The sequence below is a fragment of the Pleurodeles waltl genome, chromosome 1_2 (genome assembly GCF_031143425.1).
Source record: "Pleurodeles waltl isolate 20211129_DDA chromosome 1_2, aPleWal1.hap1.20221129, whole genome shotgun sequence".
In the NCBI taxonomy this organism is placed as follows: domain Eukaryota; kingdom Metazoa; phylum Chordata; class Amphibia; order Caudata; family Salamandridae; genus Pleurodeles; species Pleurodeles waltl.
In genome coordinates this window covers 714,667,071-714,694,039 of record NC_090437.1, presented here as the reverse complement: position 1 = coordinate 714,694,039, position 26,969 = coordinate 714,667,071, and the positions used below count along the sequence as shown (strand labels likewise).

At 46.1% G+C, this 26,969-nt stretch overlaps 1 protein-coding gene across 1 annotated transcript in view; it reads right to left on the bottom strand.

The window, feature by feature from the left end:
* The window catches only part of LOC138303657 (lecithin retinol acyltransferase-like), a 66,261-nt gene extending 39,522 nt beyond the window's left edge, over nucleotides 1-26,739 (bottom strand). Inside the window, exon 1 of the mRNA XM_069242964.1 lies at nucleotides 26,094-26,739. Within this exon, the coding sequence (XP_069099065.1) occupies nucleotides 26,094-26,627 (534 nt within the window). The 5' untranslated portion in view covers nucleotides 26,628-26,739. The remainder of the gene's footprint in view (nucleotides 1-26,093) is intronic.
* Between the last annotated feature and the right edge of the window lie 230 nt (nucleotides 26,740-26,969).

Below are 26,969 nucleotides of genomic sequence, written 5' to 3'. Positions count from 1 at the left end.
ACACTTGCACATTTTTATAACAGTCAAACCACAGTGCAACTGAATTGGTCACAGAGTGAAGAGCGGCAGCAGAGGAGGTTCTATCAGGTTTTGACCCGAGTGTGTAACTCTGGAGGTGACTGTGCTCAGTGTTTGCAGTTGGTGTGGATGTAGGATTCAGAGCAGAAATGACTAAGCCATCAATGGTTATGGTTTTGAGGTTATAACGAAAAGCTTTTGAACACAAAGTTCTAGTTCCTGTTTTTGTTTGTGTAAGATTATGTGTGGGCCAGCTACTTAAGAAAAGGAACTGCATTGAGAAAACTCCTACCATTGCCTTTTCAGCATCTTGATGTCTGCCATTCATGTTTTCCTTTCTCAATTCCCCCCATCAAGAGTTACTCATGACTTAGTGGGCATCACTTGATGGAGGAAAATGAAAATGAAAACCCTGGTTACTATATTCATATGGTTATGATTTTCTGTTGCTCTTCAAACTCCCTACTTCATATTTTTAAAAGAAGATATGAAATCTCCACTCTTTTTTCATTATGATGAACAGCTCTTTGTGGTTTTAGCTTTTAGGAATCGATTCAGTGTGATTATGGGACGGCCCATGTACCATCTTTATTTATTTCCATGTTCAGTAAATAATCTTCAAATTATCATGCATTGACTTTTGTGATAACTGTTAAATTCCTACATTTTGCTTTTCGATCCATTTATTTGTAATTGTGATGCAAGTTGTGTGATTTATTTCAAATTGTAAATGGTATTTATGATTTAAAAACTGTAAATAAAAGAATTAATAATATCTACCTTTGCTTACTATTTTTTTGTTATTGTTTCGTTTTACATGCGAAGGCTCATGGTTTTGCCCATTCTCAGTTGCGGATCGGATTTCTACCACTGTGTAGAGGAATGCGGCATTGCTAATTTGCAAATGCAATGTAAAAAATACTTACATGGTACAATGTAACAATGGGACACTTTTGTATTAGAAAAAGACTGTGTCAGTTTCTCGTTTAAAAGACGATGTGTTTACACTTAGTGTTGCTCAGCAACACCTCTTGGATGACAAATAGCTTTTTGTAGGAAGTATGAATAGTCGCCCAAATGCACTGGCTGAGAGTCAAAGTCGGCCAGTACTAGGAATCCAGAACTCCAGGATTCATAAACTTTTGGTTTTCTATATTTTCTCACCTGAGGAGTAGGGCAGTTGTTGCGGGGCCGGCACATCATGTATAAACGAGTTTAGAACTGCGATGGCAACACTGGGCGTTTTGGCCACATAGACCCTTCTCTTGCAGCTGCAGAATGCACACACTGAATATGTTGTGGCCTCCCAGTCATACTGCACAGAAAGGCTTTTCTCGCACCCAGCTGCTAAAACAAATATTCTCCGTTGAGCTATTGTCTCCTATCTTTCATGCTTTGTATTTCCTCATTCTTATTAGTCTTTCTATATTTTAGAAATATCTGTCTGTTATCTTATTTTCAACACACTTTTATAATACTATTAGCATTTCCAGAGTCTGGTACTATTAGCATCAAGAGCTGTAAAATATGGAGTAACCTAAGAAGAGGGCAGATAGGAGTAAAACTGATTTATCTTTGTAGCAGAAAAAACAAGTTTGCTGATATAATAAAAATATCATCACTAACACTGGTGGCTCGTGATAAATATAGAGATGAGTATTGGATGTAGATCTTGTTGGTAACATGAAGCAAACCTAACACCACGAGTCCAGTACTGGGTGCTTTTTAAGGGTGAACCTGAATGTTGGTATCACGCGGAACTTGACACTTCAGTCCCCTTATAATTTAAAGCAAGTTGATAATATGTGCACTTAGCGTTCAATGTGCTTATGGTAAATGTGCTATGTTTAAACACAAATGTAAAATCAATGAAGTTTAATTTACGAAAAACAAATGGGTATTGGGTAACATGGGACACATACGGTCGAACAGCATAACGCATACCATTTCACCTACACATGTATCTGCACCTAGGCCGAACAAAATGCTCAAATCAGTCCTGCTCCCTTTGTCTCCCTTAACGTCGGAGTGAAGCCACAACCCATGGATAAAAAACAAACTCTACATTTGTCTATTCTATTCTTGTGCCCATGGACGTCAATTCACCGAAATGCAAGGGTTAGCGGAAGTGACATCACACACCTTTTGACCTTCACTTTCACTCACACAAACTTACACATAGGCACAAATTCACACTTACACTCTCTCTCACATACACACACTCTTACCCGGAAGCACGCACACAACATACATACAAAAGCAATTATTACTTAACTCAACTGCCATGGAAGGGCATATTCCAACTAACTGTACTACACTTCTATTACACTAATAGTGAATAATATATTATAGTGAATGATATATTATTATTCACTATTAGTGTAAGAAAAAATTGACAGAATACAAAGAGTGAAGCTCCGAACTGGCGACCATAAGGACGAAGTGCCTCTGTGTTCCTGCACTGAATTAGCCACCTCTGGGGCCAGGGATAGCAAAGGCAGTGCCAGTGGTCGGAAAGGCCAAGCCAGGGGTCGCAGCTGTGACCCCTGGTAACACCTAAATGATGTCCATGATTGTGCCTGCTTGAGAGTCATCTTAAGCGAGATTTGTAAGGAAGCATATATAAAGAACTGCCACATGACTATTGAAAACATAAAGAACTGATCCAAGACTGTTTGGCGGCTATCTTGTATGTACTGCATGTAAATAAATCTCCTTCTGTACAGTGCTGAGAAATGTCCTAGTTATCTATTGTGATAAGGGGGCAGATAAGGCTCAAACACAGCATTAATGTTTAGGAGCAAGAGCCCTCACCCACCAGTTGGTGGCATGTTGCATCATTAGGCTTATGCTCGTTGTCACAATGCTACAATGCCCAACAGGCTCCCCAGGGGGCTCTTTGCCAGCAATCTTTTTTTTTAAATCTGCCAAAATGTCCAAATATATGGACTCGAAATGTGTGCAAAATAGATTGGCTGAAAAGATGGATGAAAGGAGAGTTACAATTTACTAAAGGAACCTTCTAAATCATCTAGTGGGGAAATAATATTCCATAAGAACTGAGTCAATATATTTATTTCCTATTATAATCCCTAAATTGATCAGTGGCTACTCATAAAGACCCAATATGAACCCACACCTGGTAGAAAAACTACAGTTACCCCTATTCTAGAGGGTACGTATGTGTTGCTGATGTAGGATCTAGGACTATTGGTGAGTCTGGTCACATCTTTATGCACAGAGAGAGAACCCCAATATGGACTACTTGTCTTGGGACTTGTCCCTGTATCTTGCTCTATTAGGCCAGAGCTGCTCAATTATGCCACGATATTCTGGGCAATTATACTGCCTAATTATACCACAGGCTGCTGCTTAACAGTAATGGGGGTCTACTCAATGATGCCATGAGTTATCCTTGGTGTGCTACTCGATTATCCCAAGGGACACTCAATAATTCAAGGGGCACCTCATTTTATATTTTAATACGTGATCATTTTAGGAAGCTAAACTGTGCCAGAGACAGCTCCTCATATGACAAGAAACTTCTCTATAACAAGGAGCTCCTCTGTGCTCCAACTCTGTTGTCACAAGTGAAGTCAAAAGAAATCAGGAGGTTATGCTGCACTACTTTAGAACATTCTCATCTAAGTTGATGGTTGGGTGGATGAAAAAGAACGTTCACACTCTTCTCCCCCATGACATGTGCTTACAACTGGGAAGCACTAACATTTATCACATGCTGCAGAAATGCACAGCTTTTCCTTCAAAACAATGAAATAAGTGAGCGTTTAAAATGCGTTTTTGTAGCAAAATGGTCAATATGCATTAAGCTGGATAGTTTAAAAAGATCTACTTTTGGGGCAATTATTATTAGGGGAAGGTTGCTGATTTGGCAAAGCAGTAAAATGGGGACATTTCAAAGCACTTCATGCCAAGCGCTACTTCTCATTTCTTTAGGGAAATTCATAATTCCCCATCAAATATATCTTGGAAGACAAGCAGAAGAGTTTTTCAATGTTGAAGTGTGTCTGTCTGGGTCAACTGGTTACAACATATGATATTTAAAGGCAATTTGTAGGGTATTCTGACTTTTCCTCCCAAATAATATGTTGACAATGAGAGCAACTGCCCATTATAAAACCACTTGTGGCTCAGTATTGTATTTGGAAAGTAATCATGAAAATGCCATCATATAACAATGTCATTACCATCTTAGTAGCAGATCTCAGCCAATGCTCTTAAAATACACCTCCAAAATGTAGCTGGTAGCCAAATGTATTTATTTACTGTATTTATGTAAAGTGCTTATGTTGCTTTGTGGCCGCTTCCAAGTGTGATTGCTTCAGCTTGATTGATTAGTTGTATGCAAGTCTTGATAAAAGGCACAGGCAAAAATTGGCTTCCTTTTAACATGTCTTGGTACAGGCACGTGTATAGGAAGGGAGTGCATGGGGGAAGGCCATAGGGGCATACTTTTACTTTCTTTGCTCTGAATTAACATCATTTTTTAAACTCCATATTTATATTCTGACGCTATACCAGTCTAGCGCCAAAATATTGGAGTTAAAATCATTTTTGGATGCGTGAAACCACCTTGCATCAATGACATGGAAGGTAGGCATTCCGGTCCAAAAAATGACTCAAAGTCCCTAGCGCCTTATTTATCCTCCCACGCAAAAAAAGGTGCACAGGCGGGAGGCAGGCCTAAATAATTGCACTAAGCCTGCTTAGCGCCATTATTTAACGCCTGGGTCAGAGCAGGCATTAGGGGACTTGTGGACCCATTTCCATAATCAAACACCATGGAAAGAGCCCACAGGTGCTCACCCACAAGCCCCAGGAACACCCACACCAGAGGATGGGCGGACCCCATCTCAGCTAACTAGGGTAAGAGGAGGTAAGTATTTTGAAATGTTTTTAAAAGTGCTATTGGGGGCCCTGATATGGGCCCTCCTACATGGCACTGGGTGCAATAGCCATGCCCAGGGGACCCTTGTCCCCTGTGCAGGCCACTGGGGTTGGTGGGCATGACTCCTGTCTTTTATAAGACAGGAGTCATGTGGTATGAATGGTTTTGCATCAGGTATCAGGAAATGACGCTAGGCTGGTTAAAGGCATTTTTTTTTTGCCTCTATCTAGCCTAACGTAATTTTTTGGTGCAAAGGCCCCTACCCCTATACTGCCACCCCCAACCGGCTAACATCATTTTCCATACATTAGCCCACCCTTTGCGCCGGCTTGCAGGGTTCCATAAATTCGGCGCCCGGCTGGCGCTCTGGAATGAAGCAAGCCGGCGCTATACTTTTTGACGCAAAACTGCGTTTGCGCAGTTTTGCATCATAAAGTATAAATATGGGCCTCAGTGTTCAAAAATCTTCCTGAGGGGAAGAATGTACAGCTTTTTCATAGGCTGATCCTTATTGTTTGGTGAATGCCGGTTAACTTCCAGGCGCATAAGCATGAAATGGTTGATTCGCTAGGCAGTGTTCCTGAAGCATCAGAATTCTTTAATTGGGAGTAAGAGCCGAAAACTCAAGCTAGAGGTAATGTGGTTGGATCTCTTCATGGCAAAGACGATACAAGCTGTGTTATTTTACGCTCTCTACAATTATCTCTTGGTCTTAGCAGGAAGCCCAGCAAGACTGCATTACCATGATACAGGTTGGAATCACCCGAGTAAGTTACTAAAGCAATTCACAGTGCCAGGAATATCGAGGCATATCGTGTGCAGGAAGCACAGGTGGTAGTATGTGTCTTTTGATAGGTTGCAGTTATTTAGCTTTATCAAGGTTGGGAGATAGAGGACAATCGAATGGCATCACTGAAGTGCTTCATGGGTGGATGAACACAACCTTATTCCAACATGGTTAAGCCTGATCCAACTCCAGGAGGCACCACCCAGCTGGTACAACCTGCACTTCTGCGCAAAAGGAGGATCATGGAACCATGTCAGTGGCCTTTGTGCCTTCTGATGCTGTAATGGAAGATTCGGCCAACCAACCACTTTCCTCACGTGGAAGCAGCCATCTTGACCATAATACATGCTAAGCTGAACTCCAAGCCCCACGACCTGTTACACCAACACTGAAGCTTCCCTCTTGAATTCAGAACACCAGGCCATCATACTGCAAGAACTTTAGTCACCCATTCTATACTCAATGAAAGGCCATCAACCTCACTGGTGTGAACATTTGCTAAAACAATTACAAAAAAGATTACCCATTCATATACTTGTCCTCGTCTCCTGATTGTCGTTCTGACAAACTGCTCATATCTCGGCCAAAAAACCTTTTGAAGGGATCACATACAGGGTACCAGGATTCCTCTAGCCAAAGTCGACCTAGGAATGGATTTCTGTACTATGGCACGGCAGCCTAGAGCCATGCACCAACTAACTGAGCTAGCCTAACATCTCTTCGTACCTCATAATAAAGACTGTTGTACTCCTGCGAAACCAGGCCCATATCCTAGCCTACCTCTAAGCTGGGCCTGGGGAGAAGAACCGCTGCCCATGCAGGATACCTAATGGTCCTAATCCACATTATAGTGGTGACTTTTCATAACCCACCTGCAAACACCAAACAGGGAAGACGACTTTTGTGAAGTCCTTTTCCCTCTAAATATAAGCACCAACAACGCTAAATGCAAGTTCAAGAAAACATATCTAAAATAACACCATGCACACTTATTTTGTTAACCACTCTTTCCAATCTAAAACTGGGAAACAGGGATCTGACTTCCTTTTTAAAAGTGAGTATATTAACACCTGGGCAATCCCCTTCTTAGGCGTTCAGCAGAGTGAGAATTCCTGGCAGAATGAGACTTACCATAAAAAAAGAATGTGTTTCTGACAGTGCTTAATTTGTCAATAAAAAGGTGCCGGTGCCCAAAGCCCTGCTCTTAAACACGCGGCTGCTGCAATTAAATGTGTGAACAGGGAATACTGAGGCACCATAATCCTGAAGCCATCTTGGGCCTCTTCAATCCATATAAAGCCACTACCTGCCCCTTCTGCTCACTATTGCAATTCAATTTTTTACTTTCTTGCTTTGTGACGCTTTTTCGTTTTTCCCTTCCTCCGCCTTCCCCATATGTGTATTTTGCTCGCAGCAAATGCTTGAGGCAGAAGAGTAAGCCCCGGCCCTCAAAAATAAGGGCCGGTGCTCAGCTCCGGAAACAACAAGCACAAATTAAGCACTGGTTTCTGAGCATATTCGAAAACGTTCAATAATAAATGAAACTGGAAGAGGAGTCAAAAGGTTACAGACACGTTTCTATGATGACAGTTGAGCTATACTTAACATCAGCCTACCACCTGCCTTGGAAGATATAAGAAAGAACAGACAGCCCTTGTGGTAGAGGAGGTGGTGTGGCTTTCCTCTTTCACAAAATAATGGCATGTTCTGAGATCGGAAACACAAACTGATGAATATTGTTGCTTTCATTAAATAAATTATGGACTAAGCATTATAGACCCAAGCACTGTGACAAAGAGTTATGCTCCTAGGTGAATATAATCTCCAGGTCAACTCACTAAGTAACAACCTGTAATCACAAGTGTTTGAAAAACTAACGTTTCTGGGTTTCTCCTAAATAATAGCAGACTATTTTGGCCCATATGAGAGCCTATTTTGGCCCATAGTAGAGCCTATGTTCACGAGTGGCATCTATACTACGAATGCGAAGGTCAAGCCCAAATTATGGTCAGATGACTCGGTGATCACATCCTCTACAGTGCCTAACTGTTGTCATGTCAAAACAATGCCGAAGGTAGCTTAAACCAGAGCTGGCACCACTGGAAGGATTCACCCTCAAGATGCCACAAAGCACTAATCCTCTATTTTCCAACTCCTGGAAAAAAAACAGAACTACTCATAAAATACTTCCAACAGAGAATTACAAGAACTCTGGGTGTAGTCGCTCCACTACAACTCCTGAAAGCTAAATCTACTGAGAAAGCAGCCAACAAGTAGTTGAACTTAGAGCTTACCTATAAGAATAGAGTGGGGAAGAAACTGGAGCACAAACTGAGAAAATGCTTAACAGTAACAGCGAAACAGAGCTGCAAAATCTAATGCAGGGAATAGCCAAGAGAAAAGGTCGGACACAACTCCATTACGGATTACTTTTGCTTCAGCACCAGAATATATCACCTGCATCAAATTTACAAAATGTTATATCAAACCAACCCTCCAAACAGCACAATCTAAACATAGCCAGCTCACCCAATCAACTACTTTCTCATCATACAAAACCACCACTACAAAGGGATTATCACTAAGCCTATTTAAGTCATTATAATAATTAAATATTAGAACGGATTGGCCAATGTTCAAAACACATATTTCTGAATGATGAATTCGTTTTAAAGAAAACTGTAAATACGCAGTTCATAAATTCAAGTAAGGAGTTTTAATTCTACATTTAGAGTGGTAATATGTTGGTAATTCTTAAAATAAGAGGGCCATTATCAATATTTGAGATCCAAGAGCTCCAAGAGCTCCAAACCATCCAAAAGCAGGGCAATAAGCCTAGTAAACTTACCACAGAATTTCAAAGAAAAACATTTAACCATGGGGTTACCTGGTTTAAGAATACTGGATACTTGTAAAATGCTCTGAATAACTCCTTCTTTAAATGTGAAACTTCTGGTAAATGTAAATCACCCCAAAAAGAAGAAATTACCCCAGCATTGGAAACCGTCTGTTTTTTCTCTAGAATTACACAGGAACAATGCATTCTTCCTCAATATTTCAATTAACCAAAGGTAACTCTTGTGCCTATTAAATTATACAAGGCATACATTTGCTCACTCTCTCACATCAAAACCAATCTCTGTCTCTGTTCCCTGTGTAAGGCTTACTTCAACATCAAATGTAAAAATCTCACAAAAAGTGTACCTTTGAAAAAGCATAGTGCTCTTCTGCCGCAAGCATAGTGCCACTCCTAAGGTTTCAATTTCTTTTCCAGTTTAACAAAACCAAGAATGGAAATGTTAATCTTTGCAGGGGGATAACTAATGATCATACACCTCAAGTAGGCAATGTGAGAGTCCTTGAATGGCTAGAATGAATGAAGGTTCTCGGGTGATTCATTGATGGGTAAGAGAAATTAAGAATCCCTGATTTGTGCGTTTCATGTATGCGAGCGAGTCGGGATAGTTGTTCATGGATAGTCATGTACAAACCTGACATCAGAGCTTGTCTGTCAAAAGAGTGATAACTGGAATAGGTTGTGTTTGGGTTCATATGTGAAAAGCGGAAATAGAGAGCCACGGGAGAGACACCAAGAGAGAGAGGCAGACTCTGACCTTGGCTAATAAAGGCAATATGAGGACTGAGAACTATGAGATTTGTGGTCAGGGAACAGCCTGGTGTTCAGCTTGTTTGCGCCTCCTTGATTAAAGACCAGGTTTCTCTTCCAAGACTTGTTTAATTTTCTGGCTCTCCAAGTTTTGGAGCACCTTGTATTCTTGTTCTTCATTACCTTTCAAAAGGCTTGCATGTTTGTGTCTCTCATCCTTACAATCAAGTAATGGTAGTCCCTGGTTAAAAAGCTGGATGCTGGGAAGATGAGTGAGGACTTTCCTCTTGACCAGTCTGGACATATTTGGTGACATTCTTTAACTTCTTAAAACTTAGGTTTTACAATGTGAACTCCCCATCCATCTAGTGAGAACCACTTCCTCAAAGGTCTCAAAGGATATTCATTACCTGGGTGTTGGTCAGCGGGAAATCCCCATTGATAGTTTTGCATTTCCCTTCAGAAGTTAGGGGGAGGTAGGGCCTACACAGCACTTGCGTGGAAGAGCTGGGAAGCCCTAGTAGGTTGGGGGTGGAATATTTGTACTAATAAAAAATTAAGCTAACTGGTGCAAAGAAATCTCTTTAAAATGTAATATACTCTGCCTCCTCTCATTCTCTCTCACATACAATCAAAAACACACAAACATCCCTCACTCCCCTCCCAATGAATGTTAGTGACTTAGAGCATAGAGCATGTAGCCAGTTATAGCACCAACACTAAAAACTGTAAGCAGTGCTGAACACTTTCCCTCAGTAGGGATAGTAGAGAGCCTGCGCTGGATGACTGACTCTGCTGGGTGCACTTCATAAAACATTTTGTAAAACTAAGCATAACTTAAGTGGGCAAAAATGTTTTGGTAAATTATCCAATCCAGAGTCACAAAATCAGGACTGGCAAAATGTAACCTTCAGGAATGGCATTCGTGAATGTGGACATTCTATTAGTAACATGTAAAATAGGCAATTTCACATTTAGGGCTGAGGGAGGGATTATGGGTGCTCTTGTGTTTCTACTTGCAAAAGCAGCTGATCAACATCCAACAAGTATGGTTGTGAGTATTCACCTACCTTTGAAAGTTGATTCCCAAAGTGTAAAAGCACACATTTGTACTCCTGTTAAGGGCAGGAGTAAGTGGTTTCAACTGGTGTATAACACACTAGCTATCACGGGTGCTCCTGATACAGGGTCTTTCACCTCACTGTCTCTTCTAAAGTGTCCCACCTGGTTACACTCATCACAAGTCCCCACCTCGGATTTTGATGAACCTTCCTGCCCTCTCATCTCAGTTTTCATTTGGGATGTAGTAGAAAAAGTTCCTCAACAAGCAAAAATATTTTCCTATGGAAATAAACAAGGAATTGAAAGTGCAACTGCATCAAATTCATGCATGCAAAATACCCACAAGGTGAAAATTGCACACATTTATGGTTTACTAATGCAAGTACACTTAGAAATGTATGTCTTGGATAGCTGCTCTACGTGCAGTAGTAGTACTGAAGAATAAATCCAGATGTTTGAAGTTAGATATTTGTGAATCTAGACAACTGTGCAGGTGGCAGGGCCAACCTTAAGCATGGGTGAACTGTGTGGGCACCCAAGGGTGCTGAGGCACCGAAGGGCGTATGAAGATGATGACACAGCAGTATGTTCTGTGCCAAAAATAAATGATTTAGATTACCTGTGACTTGCATGTGCTTCTCCAAATCCTCTAAATAATTATTTTTGGGGGCGTGGCCAAGATGACGGCGTGAGTGGACGCGTTTCCACAAGCTCCGCGAGCTCCGCCTCCAGGGCCTCAGTGAAGCCATCGTGACCCCCGCGTATTGCCTCCTGGGCGCCCCAGCTTGCTGAGGGGCGAGCGGAGACGGTGGGCATGCAGGAGCAGAGACCCGGGGCTCGCCTGTGGGCACGCGGGGCCGGCAGTATCGGGCCGCGGCGAGGAGCGAGGCGCGCCTGACCTCGCAGTGAGGCCTAGAGGGCCAGAGATCTGGAGACAGCCCGGTGGGGCCACTAGAAGCATCTGAAGAGATCCGGCGGACCTGGTAAAAGAGCGGAGCGGCGCGGGGACCCAGAGGTGGAGGGCCAGGAGGCCTTGGCGGGCTCCGCCCCTGGGGGTCCGTCCTGGGCCTGGGCCTGTGGTGGAGCCCGGATTGCGGAGGTGGTGGCGGAGCAGAGAGGGCGCCCTGTCCCTGGCCCTGGTGGGGGGGTCCGGTAGGGTCGGAGTGGGCCCCGGTCAGGCGGCATAATCGGCCTGCAATGAACTCCTCGGGGACGGAGGAGAAGGAAGAGGCCCAGTCGGCCCGGTGTAGGGGCAGGAAGGCAGCAATGTGAGCCTGCGGCATAAAGTGGAAGGTGACATAAGACGCTTCGCTTACCTGACTGGATTGGGGGCGGATAGTCTGAGGAATTCACTGGCGCAAGAGACGTGCTGGGCCTCTGGACAGGCTTGGGACGGAGTGGTTGGGGCCTGAGGCTGACGGCCAGTACAGGAGAGGCAGTGTCATGGCGTCCTCTAAAACCCGGCAGGAGCAATGGGTGAGGGACATGCTGACTAGATCCCAGCCGGCGAAAAGTGGCCCTATTGAAGGAGCAGCGGCTACAAGGGGCTGTGATGACCGAGAGGAGGTGGACAATGACGGTGAGGCCCCAGTCATAAAAGGCTTTCTCTTTTCCCTGTTTGATTCACTGCGGATCGACCTGCAGGAGCTTCGGAGGGACATCTCCCAGGAGATGAAGGAACTACGAACAGAGATCACATCCCTAGGGGATAGAGTGGCGAATGTAGAGGATGGTGAGATCTCTCGAGGGGAGGAGGTGGAACGCATGCAACAGGAGATACTACGTCTTCGCTAGCAGCAGGACCTTCTTCAGATCACGGTGGAAGATTTGGAGAATCAGTCTCGGCGGCATAACATACGCATTAGAGAGGCCCTAATAGGAGCGGAGAAGGAGGATATTGGGGAGTTCGTCACAGAGTTGTTCCACGCAGTCTTGGGTTCTGATGAACCAAGAGAGATTATGATGGACCGCGTTCATTGGGTGGGCCGCTCTGGGGAGTCTGGAGGTCGGCCACCTGATATATTGGTGTGTGTTCACAACTATTGATTAAAAAAAAAACATCCTACAGAGAACCCGCAACCTGTCACATGTACAGTTCCGTGAGCATAAACTGCAGCTATTTCAGGATCTCTCGCTGCGGACATTGCAAAAGCGGAGAGACTTTAGATCTATAACAGAACATTTGCGGGCTCATGCAGTGTCCTATTCCTGGGGTCACCCCTTCCATCTTATGTTCCGATGGGAGGACCAGTGGCATCAGGTGAGGTCGGTACCGGAGGCAAGAAGGATACTGCGGCTGGAGGAGAATGGCAGAGAGCCCGGGATGGCTGTGGAGGAGGATGGCGACAGTCGCCCGCGGTGGCGGCGGGAGGAGAGGAAGAGAAGGCAACGACGGCCTACCACGACAGAGCAGGCGCTGGAAAGACAATTGTTACTGATCAGCTTGACCGCAGGGACTAATGCCTAGTTGATGGGTTGCTGGGAAATGCCGCTGAGATTTGGGGTCGTGCGAGCTCTGAATGGGGTCTTTGACTATTCTGGAAGGGCCCGGGCATCGCTGAATCGCTGGATCAATGGTGACGAATCCAGATGGATCTACTGGCCCAACGAGACTTTACCTCTTTAGACTTGTGTACTAGAGGACTTATTTGTTCTAAGCACCTGTTGTGCGTTAAGGTTGAGTGTAAGAGTGCTTCTCTTGGGATCTCTACAGCGTCCATCCTTGCTTGCTATTACTGTGTGGAAGACCGCTCCAATAGAGAACCTGGTATGGGTCCGATGTTAGGTGTGCTTGCAGAAGAATGTAACTGGTCTGACATCATATGTCCTTTAAGTGTTTAAGCCTGAATGTCCGGGGACTCAATAGTCCAGCAAAGAGATTGGCGATTTCGTCTGGTCTTGAGCAGTCCGGGAGTCATGTCTGTCTCTTACAGGAAACACACTTGGTAGCCAAGGATACGTATAGAATGCGTTCAAAGTGGTTCCCCAGGCAATTCTGGTCCTCAGCCCCTACGAAACACGCGGGGTGGCGATACTTCTGTCAAAGTCCTTCACTGGTGAGGTGATTGGTAAGCTTCATGAGGTACAGGGCAGGTTCCTGGCGCTCAGGGTGCGGGTGGGGCCCTTCCACTTCACTATTGCGACAATATATGCACCCAACACGCAACAAGAAACCTTTATGAGGCAGGCCATTTCACCGGTGCTCACCACCCCTGGCAGTGCTATTCTGGTGGGGGGAGACTTCAACCTGGTAATGGATAATGAGATGGATAGATCGTGGACATCGTTATGGGCAGACTAGTGCGCTGACAGCAGGCGGGAGGCAGTGGCTGACTGAGTGTGGTCTAGAGGATGTTTGGAGAAGGGAGCATCCCAAACTTAGGGGCTATTCCTTCTATTCTGCGGCCTCCAAAACGTATACACGTATTGATTTTTTCCTGGCCTCCGCGGCGTTCATCTCTCGGATCCGGGAGACCTCAATCGAGCCCCAGGCCTTGACAGATCACGCACCTATCACCCTGGAGGCGAGTCTGGATATGAGTCGTGTGGGAAGCCCCGGCTGGCACTTTAGAGACACCATTTTGCAGAGTAGAGTAGCGGAGGAGAGGCTGAGACGTGTGAAAGTGGATTACCTTAGCATTAATGATGATGGAGGAGTTAGCATAGAGACTGTATGGGAGGCCCTGAAGGCGGTGGTACGGGGGGAGGTGATATCCCTAGTGGCTAAAGATAATAGAGCACAGAAGGAACAGAGAACAGTGCTTGAGCAAAAAGTGGCGGCTCTGGAGCGTTCACATAAATGTACTGGTGCACCTAGAGTATGGCGGGAGCTGGATAGAGAGCGACAGCAGCTGAAACGGCTGGATTGGGATAGGGCCGAATATGCGATAGCAAGGCTCAAACACAAGTACTACATTGGAAGTAACAGGTGTGGGAAGCTGCTAGCACACCGGCTTAGTGTGCAGCGCTCTGCAGCAGCCATAACAATGATACGCTCCCCCTCTAAGGGGGAAGTGCACACTGACGACCAAATGGCAGAGGTGTTTGCTGAGTACTATAAACGGTTATATTCCGCGGAAGAGAGGTGTGATGTGGATCCGGCTGCTTTCCTGGCGGATAGTAAAATCACTCCACTTGGGGAGCATGAGGCATCCTCGTTGGATCAGCCTATAAGAATAGATGAGGTTATCTCTGAGATAGCACGTTTGAAGAACGGGAAGTCGCCTGGCCCTGATGGCTTTACGGCACTCTTTTATAAAACGTTCTGTCCAGAGCTGTCTCCGGTGTTGGCGAGGCTCTTCAACTCCTTTCGGGTATCTGGGGCTCTTACGCCTAGCATGCTGGATGCTACCATTACGGTTATTCATGAACCCGGGAAAAATCCGGAGGATTGTGCCTCATATAGGCCTATTTTGCTTCTGAATATTGACGCTAAGTTGTTTACGGGTATCTTAGCTCATCGCCTCAATCCCTATATGCCATGCCTTATCGATCCGGATCAGGCGGGCTTTATACCCCACCGACAGTGTGGAGATAATACAAAGCACCTTCTGCATTTAATAGACAAAACCGGCAGATCGCGCAGAGAGGCGATCCTCCTGTCTATCGATGTGGAGAAGGCGTTTGATAGAGCCCTATCTCTTTCAAGTGTTGGAGTGCTATGGGTTGGGCCCGGGGTTCAGGACCTGGATCCAGTGCATCTATCGTTCGCCCAAGGCTGCGGTACGAGTCAATGGAACCCTGTCCTTGCCATTCTCGGTTGGACCCGGAACACGACAGGGATGTCCGATCTCCCCGTTGCTATTTGCGTTGTATATGGAACCCTTTGTGCAGCGCCTCCGTGATAATCCCCTAGTCAATTGCGTCAAATTTGGGGGCGAACATCACCTTATTAGTCTCTATGCGGATGATGTGATCCTCACCCTCGCGGAGCCCATGGTCTCGCTTCCGGCTCTGATGGTGGCTCTGGAGGAGTTTGGGCAGGTCTCTGGATTCCGTATGAATATGCAGAAGTTGCAGGTCCTTGGCCTGTCCATCTCTCCTGACCATGCAGAAGGTCTGAGGGCCCGATACCCCTTTATATGGTCGACATCGCAGGTACCCTATTTGGGTATTGATCTGGCGACCTCGGCGGTAATGGCGGCGAGCGTGCACTATGCTACTTTAACTCGGGAGGTTCTGCGAGACCTTGGGAGCTGGGGGAAGCATAACCTCTCTTGGCTTGGCAGGGTTGCGGCGGTGAAAATGACGGTGCTTCCGTGCATACTCTACGTCTTTCAGGCACTCCCTCTGACTCCCCCACCTCGCACGATATCGACCCTACAGGCCGAGATTTTGAAATTTATTTTGGATGGTCGGCCGGCGCGGATCCCGCGGAGCGTTCTGAGCCGCCCTAGGGGGGAGGGCGGATTGGCTGTTCCCTGTCAGTTATGGTATTTTCAGGCAGTCCAGCTGTGCTTTCTTTTAGGAGTGGAGCAGGCCGCATTCTGAGAAACACTGGTGTTTTATGGACCAGGCGGTGGCGGGGTCTCATATCTGGAAGGAGCCCTGGCTCCGACGACGGCACAGGGCGCGCGGGCTGTATTCCTCCCCGATCACGGGTGTGACGATGCGTGTGTGGGATGCGGTGGCGAGTCGTCAGGGGCTCACAACGTTCCCATCCCCTATGTCACCAATCGGTGAGAACCCAGACTTCCCACCAGGCCTACAGGTAGAGAGCTTCCGACGATGGTATGATGGTGGCTGTAAGAGGGTGGGGAGTCTCTTTGACGAGAATGGAGTGATCCCTTTTGATCAGATACAGGAGACGTATCAGTTTTCTGAGGCAGATAGACTATTGCATTATCAAGTACGACATTGGGCCCATGTGCCTGCGAATAGGGCTTTGATAGATAGACCACTAACCCCGTTTGAGAGGTGGATATTCACAAAGAAGGATGATAAACGAGTGATATCGGAGCTTTATCGGTTCCTGCAGGGTGGGGGGCGACCGCCTAGGATGAGGGGTCAACGGAGGCGGGAGAAAGAGCTGGAGAGAGAGTTCACGGAGGAGGAATGGGACAATATCTATTACAGAACTTATCATACGGCCCACAGTGCCATAGGGACAGAGACGGCCTACAAGATAACTTCCTACAGGTACCTTACTCCAGCAAGAATAAATGCATGGGACCCGGCTAAGTCTGGCCTTTGCTGGAGGGGGTGGGGTAACACAGGCACGTTGGTACATCTTCGTTGGCATTGCCCCAAACTACAGCGATATTGGACGAGTATATTAGATGACATTGATAAGGTGTTTCAAACAGAGATCCCAAGATTCCCCTCATATGTCTTGCTGGGCCTACCCAACCCTATTACGTTTCCCCTTCGCTCGTTGAAGGGACGACAGATGGCACTGGCTCTTAATGCTGCCCTGCAGACAATTCTTGCCCTATGGGGGACAGTTAGGTTGCCAACGTATGGGTCCTGGCTCCAGAAATTATTGTTTATTTTGGCGATGGAAAAACTGACTTTGGCATCCAAGCAGAGAGTAGGCGACATCTGTGTGTTGTGGAGACCTTTCCTTCAGATTCTGTCTACAGAATTTACCGAGCTGACGTGCCCATCATACCTAAGAGTGTTAGGGTTGACCCGAGAGGTTTAGTAGGATGACAAGGGTTGGGGCTGTGAGGGTGGCGGAGATGACCATACAATTGGAGCGGTGAAGCGTTCAAGTAAGAGGGAGGCAGAGCATGTAGGCGAAGAAGCACGAATGTTCTTGTTTTTTTTTCTTTTCTTCTTCATGTTCGTTTGAGTGTGAGCACTGTGAGATCCGGTTTTGAGTGCCCCCCGGCCTTGAGGCTGATATGAGCCATACGAGGTTTGGGAGATGTCCCCCTAATTTGAAGATTGGGAAGGCTGTGTGACGATACCTGCATGCTCAGGGTTACGGGACATGTCATTATGGAAATGATTGGAATCATTACAGTGCTTTGTATTGTTCTTCATGTTTAAATGCCAATAAACAGATTTGATCCATAAATAATTATTTTTCTCACCTCTACCTTTGCATGCATTAGGCGCAGATAGCTGTGCAGTCACAAAGTGATGGTAGAACCAGTGCAGGAAATGTGGGCGAACCCGTTGGATCCTAGTTCTAGCAGCTGTTTCTCAGACAGATCGCGGATCCAGCTGACCCAATGAAATATGCTGGTGTAATTTTCTGACATCAGGACACCATTCAGCAGCCACATGCACATTGTCTGCTTTCTGTTCAGAGCAGCAACAGCAACGTGCAAGAGGGCTTTCTTATAATACTTCCAGCTGGGCCTAAAACAAAGGTCTGATTTAAAGGGCCATCGGCCGTTCTATTGTCTAAGTATCATCCTGGCTCAGAGCCATTAAAAGCCTATGCAACGGAAGGAAACAAAGGTACACAGATTATCATTTCACGAGTACTTTAGAGAAACTTTGATTTGGATGCAGGTTTTTTACTTTTTTCAGCCCAGCTATGTAAAGAACATGCAAGCACTGCTAGAATGACAGTTGTATCTGTGTGTATAAGCAATTGGACAAATTCATTAAATGACACTAATTTACTTGTTATTTTAAAAAACCAATTGAGCCACTCATCCCAGTGTCAATCAATCAATCATGGATTTGTAGAGCGTGGCTAATCACCCATAGGGTCTCAAGGCGCAGTATGTTGGCGTGCTGCTCAGTCGAACAGCCAGGTCTTGTGGTCCTTCGTGATATGATCAGTAATGTGGTCTAGCTGAGTTTGAGAGGTAGTGCGTTCCATGTCTGGGCTGCTAGGTAGGAGAAGGATCTTCCTCCTGCTGTGCTTTTCTGGATCTTGGGGACGACTGCAAGAGCAAGCTGGGAGTAACAGAGATGTCTGTTGGTTATGTAGAAGGTGAGGCAGTGGTTGAGGTATGCCAGTCCTATGTTGTGCAGTGCCTTAAAGGTGTGGATCAGGAGTTTGTATGTGATGCGCTTGTTGACTGAGAGTCAGAGTAGGTCTCTAAGGTGGGAGGAGATGCAGCTGTGTCGGATGTCAATGAAGAGTCTGGCTGCTGCATTCTGGAATCTTTGTAGTCTTGACTGGAGTTTCTTGGTGATGCTGGCATAGAGTGCGTTGCCGTAGTTCAGTTTGCTGGTGATGAGTGCATGGGTGACTGTCTTCCTCGTGTCGGGGGGAATCCATTTGAAAATCTTCCGCAGGAGTCGGAGGGTGTGGAAGCATGACAAAGAGACAGCGTTGACTTGGTGGGTCATTGATAGAGAGGAGTTCATGGTGATGCCCAGGTTGCACGCATGCTCAGTTGTTGCGGGGGTGTTACCCAACGCGGTGGGCCACCAGGAGTCGTTCCAGGAAGAAGGGGTGGAGCTGATTGCGAGGATCTCTGTCTTTTCTGAGTTGAGCTTGAGGCAGCTGGCCTCCATCCAGGCGGCGACTGCTCTCATCCTGTTGTGGAAATCCCTCTTGGCTTGAGCAGAGTCCTCAGGCAGGGAGAGGATCAGTTGGGTGTTGTCAGCGTAGGAGACTATGTTTAGCTCATGTTATTTGGTGATCTTTGCAAGCGGGGCCATGTAGTCGTTGAAAAGCGTCGGGCTGAGTGAAGATCCTTGGGGCACTCTGCACAAGTGTCTTTAGGTTCTGACATGATCCAGTCCAGGGCTTTGTCTCGGATGCCAGCGTCATGCAGTCTGTCAGAGGGTGGAGTGGGAGATGGTGTCAAACATGGCGGAGAGGTCGAGAAGGATGAGTGTGGCCATGCCTTCGCGGGTCAGTATGATGCATATGTTGGCGGTGGCTGCTAAGAGTTCGGTTTCAGTGCTGTGGTTGCTTCTGAATCCGGATTGGGATGGGTCTAGGATACAGTGTGTCTCAAGGAATTCTGTGAGTTGCTGGTTGGCGGCTTTCTCCGTTACCTTGGCTGCAACAGGGAGCAGAGAGATGGGTCTGTAGTTCTTCAGCTCCCTAGGGTCCGTCCTGGGTTTCTTGAGTTGCGGGCTGATTTTTCCAGTCTGAGGGGAATATGGAGGTTTTGAAGGATCGGTTGATGGTTCGGCAGCGCTGGCCAGGTTGAGGATGTGATGAGGGCATGGATCCGAGAGTGCTCCACAGTGGATGGATTTCATCAGTCTTTCGATGTCCTCTATGGTGATGGAGGTCCAGGAGTTCAGTATCGGGTGAGGTGCTAGGTCCGTGATGGTGAGCGGTGCTAGTGGGATTTGGCTCCTGAAGTCTTTGTAGACGTCCTGGATCTTACGGTGAAAGAAGGTGACGAGGGATGGATGAGGTGTCTGTCCCGAGGTACATTAACTTTTTGACAATGGCAAAGAGCTCTTTGCTGTTCTGAGTGCTAATTTTTAGGCATGCTTGAAAGGTGGCTTTTTTGGCAGCTCTAATGTTCTGGTGGTGCGTGGTGACTGCATTTTGGTAGGCTGTGCGGTCTTCCGTTGATTTGCTGATCCTCCATTTACATTCCAGTCATCTACAGGAGCACTTGGATTCCTGTGGGTCTGTCGTAAACCACTTGGGTATTTTGCTCTGTCGATTGCCTGCTGTTTTCCTTAGGGGAGCTACGATGCCGGCGCAGGTTGAGAACAAGTGGTGTAGGTTGCTTATGGCTTTATTTGTGTCTGCTGCATCCAGTGAGAGGGAGTGGTTGAGAGTGTTGTTGAGCTGTGCTTCTGTGACTTTGCCCCAGCGCCTGCTGGTGGAATAGGGGGTGTAGTGGCGTGTAGGTAAAGTGGATGCACTTGTGGTCAGTCCAATGGTGTTTAGAGGTGTGGAAGATGGTGATGCTGCCCCCTAATGATAAAACAGGGTCGAGAATTTGTCCGGCTCTGTGGGTGGGGATGTTGATGAGTTGTTTGAGGCCAAGAGTTGTGAGGTTGTCCAGGAGGTTTGAGGTGCTAGGGTCATTGTGGGTATCAAGGTGGAAGTTGAGGTCACCGAGTAGGATGTAGTCAGAGGAGGTGAGCGCTTGGGGGTGACGAGGTTGGTGATGTCTTTGCAGAACTGGGGTCGAGGGCCGGGTGGCCTATAGGTGAGGGTGATGATAAGGTGAGCTCACTGACACTCTAGATGGAGGGACGGGGTTAACATGATTACACCTATGCTCTTATCAGCACTTTTCACCCTCTATTAACTTTTTGCCATACTCAATTGCTGTATATTGTTGGGGGTAGTGATCACTAGTAGAGAACGCTCACTTGTAACAAGACGTATTTTTTACTCTGCAACAATGCTCTTACGGCACGGCTAGATACTTATGGAAATCCTAGGAACTCTTGCTCAAACTTATGATACGGCATACGATACTGACGACAAGGTGGGCTTGATGATACTTTGGGCAACAACGCCTTTACGGCACGGTTTGTCACATATGGAAATCTTAGCAAATCTTGTCTATTCTTACCACCTACTTGGCAATAACGTCTCTATGGCACGGCTTGTTACATATGGTATTCTTAATAATTCTTGCTTATACTTACCACCTTCTATAATTGTTAATTTACCTGATGAAGGTTATGCCCTACATCGCCATAACACCGTCTTGATACATTCTTTGGACCACTTTACTTACTAATTACAGTGTCTTTTTTGGCTTATCATGGCCATCCTCTACAGATACCTGTATTGAAATAAGACAGAAAATTCATTCTGGTATAGAGAACACAGATTTTTCAAGATTTTATAGCTGTCTCTCTTATCCAATTGGGGGGATATGTACCTCCCAACACGTATGGATACTATAGTCAAGAATTTTTGGTACGTCACTTTCTTCACTTGTCTAGTGTGTTTTTTTACACATGGTATCGTGGTGTCATTATAGATACTAATTTTAATCTCACACGGGTCCTATCATATGCACATTTAATGATCCAATGACACCAGGCATGTGCTCTGCATGCATACGATCTCTGGTTTCCACCCTGTACTTAAGCTGTCCGCTATCCTCCACATCCAATAGGGATATTGGCCATCTCACTAGACGAGATGACCACCTAAGAGATCTTCTTTCCTCACCCAACACTTGGTAATATACAACGAGGTTTCCCTGTCACCATCTGTTAGGCTCTTATTGTATCCTTTTCTTTCCATATTTGACCTTCGCAGCCTTGAGAAAGTCTAGATGACGAAACACATGTCGGCTGCATTTTGGAATGTACTGTTTCTGGAGAAGAATAAACCTCAATCAACCACAAAAATGCATATTGGACTTTGATGTATACTGTATCACCTATATGAACATTGTGCCCTAGTATTTTTTTATAATTATTCCAGTCCTGATTGGCCTTCCAGTCAGCACAATTTACATCCTTGGCGGTTAAGTGTATAACCAGTTTGGCACCCACCTTACAACTTCATTTCTATAGGACAAGGAATTATACACATACTTTGGATGTGCGAACTTTATAGGGTAAACCACCAGTTTTGGTATATTCGATGAGGGTGCCACACAGGGAGATATTAGGGTTGGTCTGGATCTGGAAATGTAGGTGCTCGTGAGTTGACTGAGACTGCGACTCGGTGGCAGTCAGGCAGAGGTTGTTCTTGTAGATTATGTCAATGCCTTCTCCAGGCCGGTTGGCTCTGTCCTCGTGGATGATTTAGTAGTTGTCCGGGATGGCTGTTGCGATGTCTGGGGGAGTGATGGGGGTGATCCAAGTCTCTGTGAAGAAGGCGACGTTGGGGCTGTTGAATTGAGGTCTCAGACTTCTACCTCATGCTTGACAAGGTGGCTGTCCGAGCTTGGTGCGAGATCATGGTTTGGTCCTTGGAGGGTGCTCGAGCAGGCGCAGCAACAAAAAGGTCCATGGGTGTTCCTGGGGTCGGCTTGGTGGCAGGCTGATGATCTTCCCGGGTTGAGGGTGCGTAGAGTGCCGGCCTCGAACCGGCAGATGGGGTGAGAACCAGGGTCCGTGGCGCTGGGGCCGGTCCAGGCACGGACAGACACAGACAGACTTGCCTTTGGCGCACCCCGGTGTAGGGTGTCAGAGTGCTTTACATCACAAACATAGAAATAAATTATTCAAGTGTTTAAATCAACGTACAGGAAATGTTACTGAAAACAATGAGGGTTATAAGATGTAAGAGTCACATACTGTCCACACTTATAGACATTATGGGCCTTATTACGACCTTGGCAGATGGGATACTCTGACACAAACGTGACGGATATCCCGCCTGCCGTTTTACAAGTTCCATAGGATGTAATGAACTTGTAATACGGTGGACGTGATATCTGTCAGATATCTGTCACGTTTGTGACGGAGTATCCCATCCGCCAAGGTCATAATCTAGCCCTATATGTTAAAAGTGCATGGTCCGTTTATACTAACAAGCCTTTATAACTACCCAAAGCTAGCCTTCTTTGCAAACTTAGAATAACAGCAAATGGAGAAAAAGTAAGGATAACTTGCAGTTTGCATGCAGCTCATTGATGCCAGTTCCCAATTCACTGTGCTACATTAGTATTGCCACTTATGAACTGGAATTAAAAAAGGCTCTCTGTGTCAAAAGCAGTAACCCACTTACCTAGTTAAATAAAATACAAATCTGTGAGTTTCATGTTACATGACAGACTTTGCAGCAGGCACATTAACTCTCTATGCTACTTTATGAGTCAAAACTGTGACTGGATAAAACACAGAGGGGCATATTAACAAGGAAAATTGCGTCACTCCTGCACCGTGCAACACAAGTCTAAAATGTGATTTATGAAGCCACACAAGGCTACCTTGCATGGCCCTGAGAGGCTTCATAAAATCTGTAGTAAAGCAATGCAGCGCTGTGTTGCATTACTCGGCCCCAAGGAGGCATTCCATGGGTGCTGCATGGGTGTTCCCATGCAACATCCATGGCTTTTGACGCATTCCCAGATTTACAAGAAGTGGTAGACCTGGGAAGGGCCAAAATGCTATTCCCCTGCCTTCCCTGGTGAGGCGTAACGAGGAGAAATACCTTTATTCACCTTGTTGTTTCCTCTTTCTGTGTGTGCTGCATTCTGCAACACACATAGGAAAAGGAAAATGATGCACTCAGGGGGTTGTTTTTGTGCAGGAATGTGTTCCTTCCTGCACAAAAACAATCCCCCCTTCCAAAACAGGCACCCTCGCACCACAGTACAATGGTGCCTGCTTTGGCGCTAGGCAGCCAAAACAGAACCAGCGCCGGCACAAAGGTAGGAGTGTGGCGTATTCTTTTAAATGCGGCACATTCCTGCCCTTTCCCTGTCACGCCGCACAGTGCAGCAAGGTGACCTGCTGCGCTGCGTAACTTAGCCATAAATATGGCCCAGAGTTCTCCTGGACCTGCATTACCCACCAGAGTTAGCTTATTGCTATTACAATTCCCTGAAAATTGCTGGGCACACAAAGATCGCTGCATCAGCAGTGCTTTGAATGGGGAGGCCCTATTAGGTATTCAGTACCTGCACGTCTTTTATTTGAAAGGGATAGCACCAGCACTTCTCAGCGCTGCTCGAAAGGTTTTACTGGAAAGGTATCAGCACTTCTCATCAGCAGACAAGTACTCTGGAACAAGGAGTACCTGCACTTCTGTATTTCCATTTCAAGCACTGTGCAGCAGGTGTCTTAACCCTGTAAGACATTTTAAATGCAGCCTCTTTGTGACCAATTAAGCTGAAACAGATTTATTGTCACATTTGTCCCTGTTGCAAAGTTCATTCCAGCAGATTATTTTTAAAAACAAATATGTAAATTGACAGTCAGACTCCACTTTTCATGACCCTGCCCTCATGACTACACCTCCTTTCCTCTGCCACTCTTTGGCCCGCAGTTTTTGAGTTCCCGGAGTAAATGTTTTACAATTCTAAGACTGTGGGTAGAACCATGGTTACCCTCATTTACATTTTGTATGGTTTCTTGAGTGTGCAGTGCAGGCTTTAGACAGTAGTTATTAATCACGTAAGATGATGCTTATTTCATTAACACTGTCATGTAAGCAATCTCTAACTCGTAACACTTAGCCTGGCCCAAACAAAGGGAAGATCTGAACATATGTATGCATTAAATGGTACTTTTGATATCTAAAAAGAATACATTATACAATCACACTTTGTCAACACGTGTATGTTTAGTTATATTTTTCTACTCACGTCAATACAGCATTGTTGCATTTTATCCTTTTTTTGCATTATGATAATTAAACCTCTGCATTTATAATGGCGACCTCTAACTGTCCTAAAAGAATAACAGGATGAACTTTCCACCTCTGACATGCAGAAGCAACCACTGGGAATCTTGTTTAACTGCTATCCGCACCATGGCTTGCAAATGCTGATATCAGATGCTGTAGCTTAACTAATCATGGTTTTGCCTCTGCATACCGTATCGGTAGTTCTGCAACTAAAAGGCTTCGTTAAAACTAGGTGTGTGGTGCAAAGAGAGCGCGGCACGACTGTTTACCAGACATGGAGAGTAAGTGACTTGCGCAGAATCAAAGGATGTTGATCCGTCGCCGGGATTCGAATCTAATCTTCAGTTCCAAGGTCGATGCTCTCTAGCCATTAGGCCACATATCATCCCTTATTAACAGCCGACACTTCAAACAGCTATCGATATTGAATTTGTACTAATAATCAGAGAGCAACACACCAGGTATGTTCTGGTGCGGTTACGTCTCAGCCCTGGCTCGTGCACTTCGAAAGCTTTGGGGCCAGGTGACGACACTTGTTTCTCGTACTGTGAAAGTCGTGCGCGTGTGAGGAGCTTGCACTTCTGATGTCCGAGACGTACATGTTCTGATTTTGCGAAAGCTTCAGTGTCTACTGAAATGTGGGGTTTAGTAGTTTATGCTCATTTATATTTTAGAGATACTAACTCCAGCACAGTCTATCAAGCACACAATGTGAAGCAGAGTGTGCTAGAATAAAAAAGCCAGGGTTGATGTTATTTGTTCATGCACAGCCTCCGAGACAAGACAGTGTTTGCTCTGTGTTTTTTTAAGTATTATTCCATGTACCTCAGTTCCGGGCACTTTTGACGTCGTAGCTGAACAAAGTGGGGCTGTCACTTTCTGGAATTGTATATGTATCTTTAGTGTGCAGCACAAAGACACACGTGTATTACCATCCTATATCAAGCCGAGAGCGAGAGTGTGCGCGACAGTGCTTAATTTGTGCTTGTTGTTTCCGGTGTTGAGCACCGGCACTTATTTTTGAGGGCCGGGGCTTACTCTTCTGCCACAAGCATTTGCTGCGAGCAAAAGACACATATGGGGAGGACGGGGAAAACGAAAGAGCGTCACAAGGGATGAAAGTAGAAAGTTGCAAGAGTGAGCTGAAGGGGCAGGGATTGGCTTTATATAGATCGAAGAGGCCCGAGATGGCTTCAGCATTACGGCGCCTCAGTACTCCGTGTTCACACATTTGATTGCAGCAGCCGCATGTTTAAGAGAACGACTATGGGCACCGGCACCTCTGTATTTACAAATTAAGCACTGGTGCGCGAGTATCAGAAAATGAGAGCGCGCGTGTTTTGAGAACGAGATTTAATGGCTGCGCGCACTCCCAATCACTTCTCTAAACACATAAACGCTATTGATTGCCCATACAAGAGTGGCGTAAGCTGAACAAGTGGCTAAAAGGTGCATTGTAAAATAAGTATTCTTCATTTTGAGCGTCAGCCCTTTATCTCATAGAAACGCTCAGCGTTTAAAGGTGATGCTGATGGAAATCCATTTTAAAGGTTACCTTGTCGGTCTGGAGGCTGGCCGGCCTGCCGTACCTGCAGCGGGTCACAAAGTGCTCGCAGTTGTTCCACAGCAGGCTGTACTCGACGCCCCCCACCAGCTCCTCGGCTCGCCGCGCCACCTCCTCCCCGGGCAGCGCCCCCTGTGGGAAGCTCCGGTCCAGGTGGTTGACCAGGATGCGGCTCCCGTAGGCGAAGTCGTGCACCGAGTCCACCCGCACGCTGGCCGCCTTAGCCAGGACCCCCAGCACCAGCCGCTTGTTGGTCACCACCTTCTGCAGCAGGGCTGGGTCTTCGGACAGCAGGGGCAGGATATCCGGCATCAGGTGGGCTACCCGGTCTTCCCCCAGGTAAATGCCAAAGTGGACGAAGAGGGTGCGGGGCACCTCCAGCAAGTCCCCTCTTTTGTATAGAGAAATGTCATAGTGCCACTCAGGGGTCGCTTCATCTTCTGAAACACTGAAGAGTTTGAAGTTGGAAATTAGCAGCACTTTCTCGATGAGAAAATACAGCACATCCAGCACTGAGGACTTCATTCTTCCCTCTTGCTGGCTGCGCTTTACTGTTGCATTAATGGGATTTCTGCGTTTTTCTATAAACGCTCTTGACGGGGCGGGGCGGCTGATTGGGTGGAGGGAACTCTCACTAGTAAGGAAAAGTGCCGCAGGATTGGCCGAGGGCATTTTGGCAGTGTGGTAAATTAAACTTTTTTTAGTTTTCCAAAGACAAATTTCGGGACTTTCCCTTCTTCCCCCACCGGTGTCAGTATTGCTATGCTTTCAGCGATCAGCCCATCCCAGGAGGTGCCTGCAGCAATAAACAGGATAAAGCCATGCACGGGCAGACAGCCAAGGAGGGACATCACACATTAAATGCAT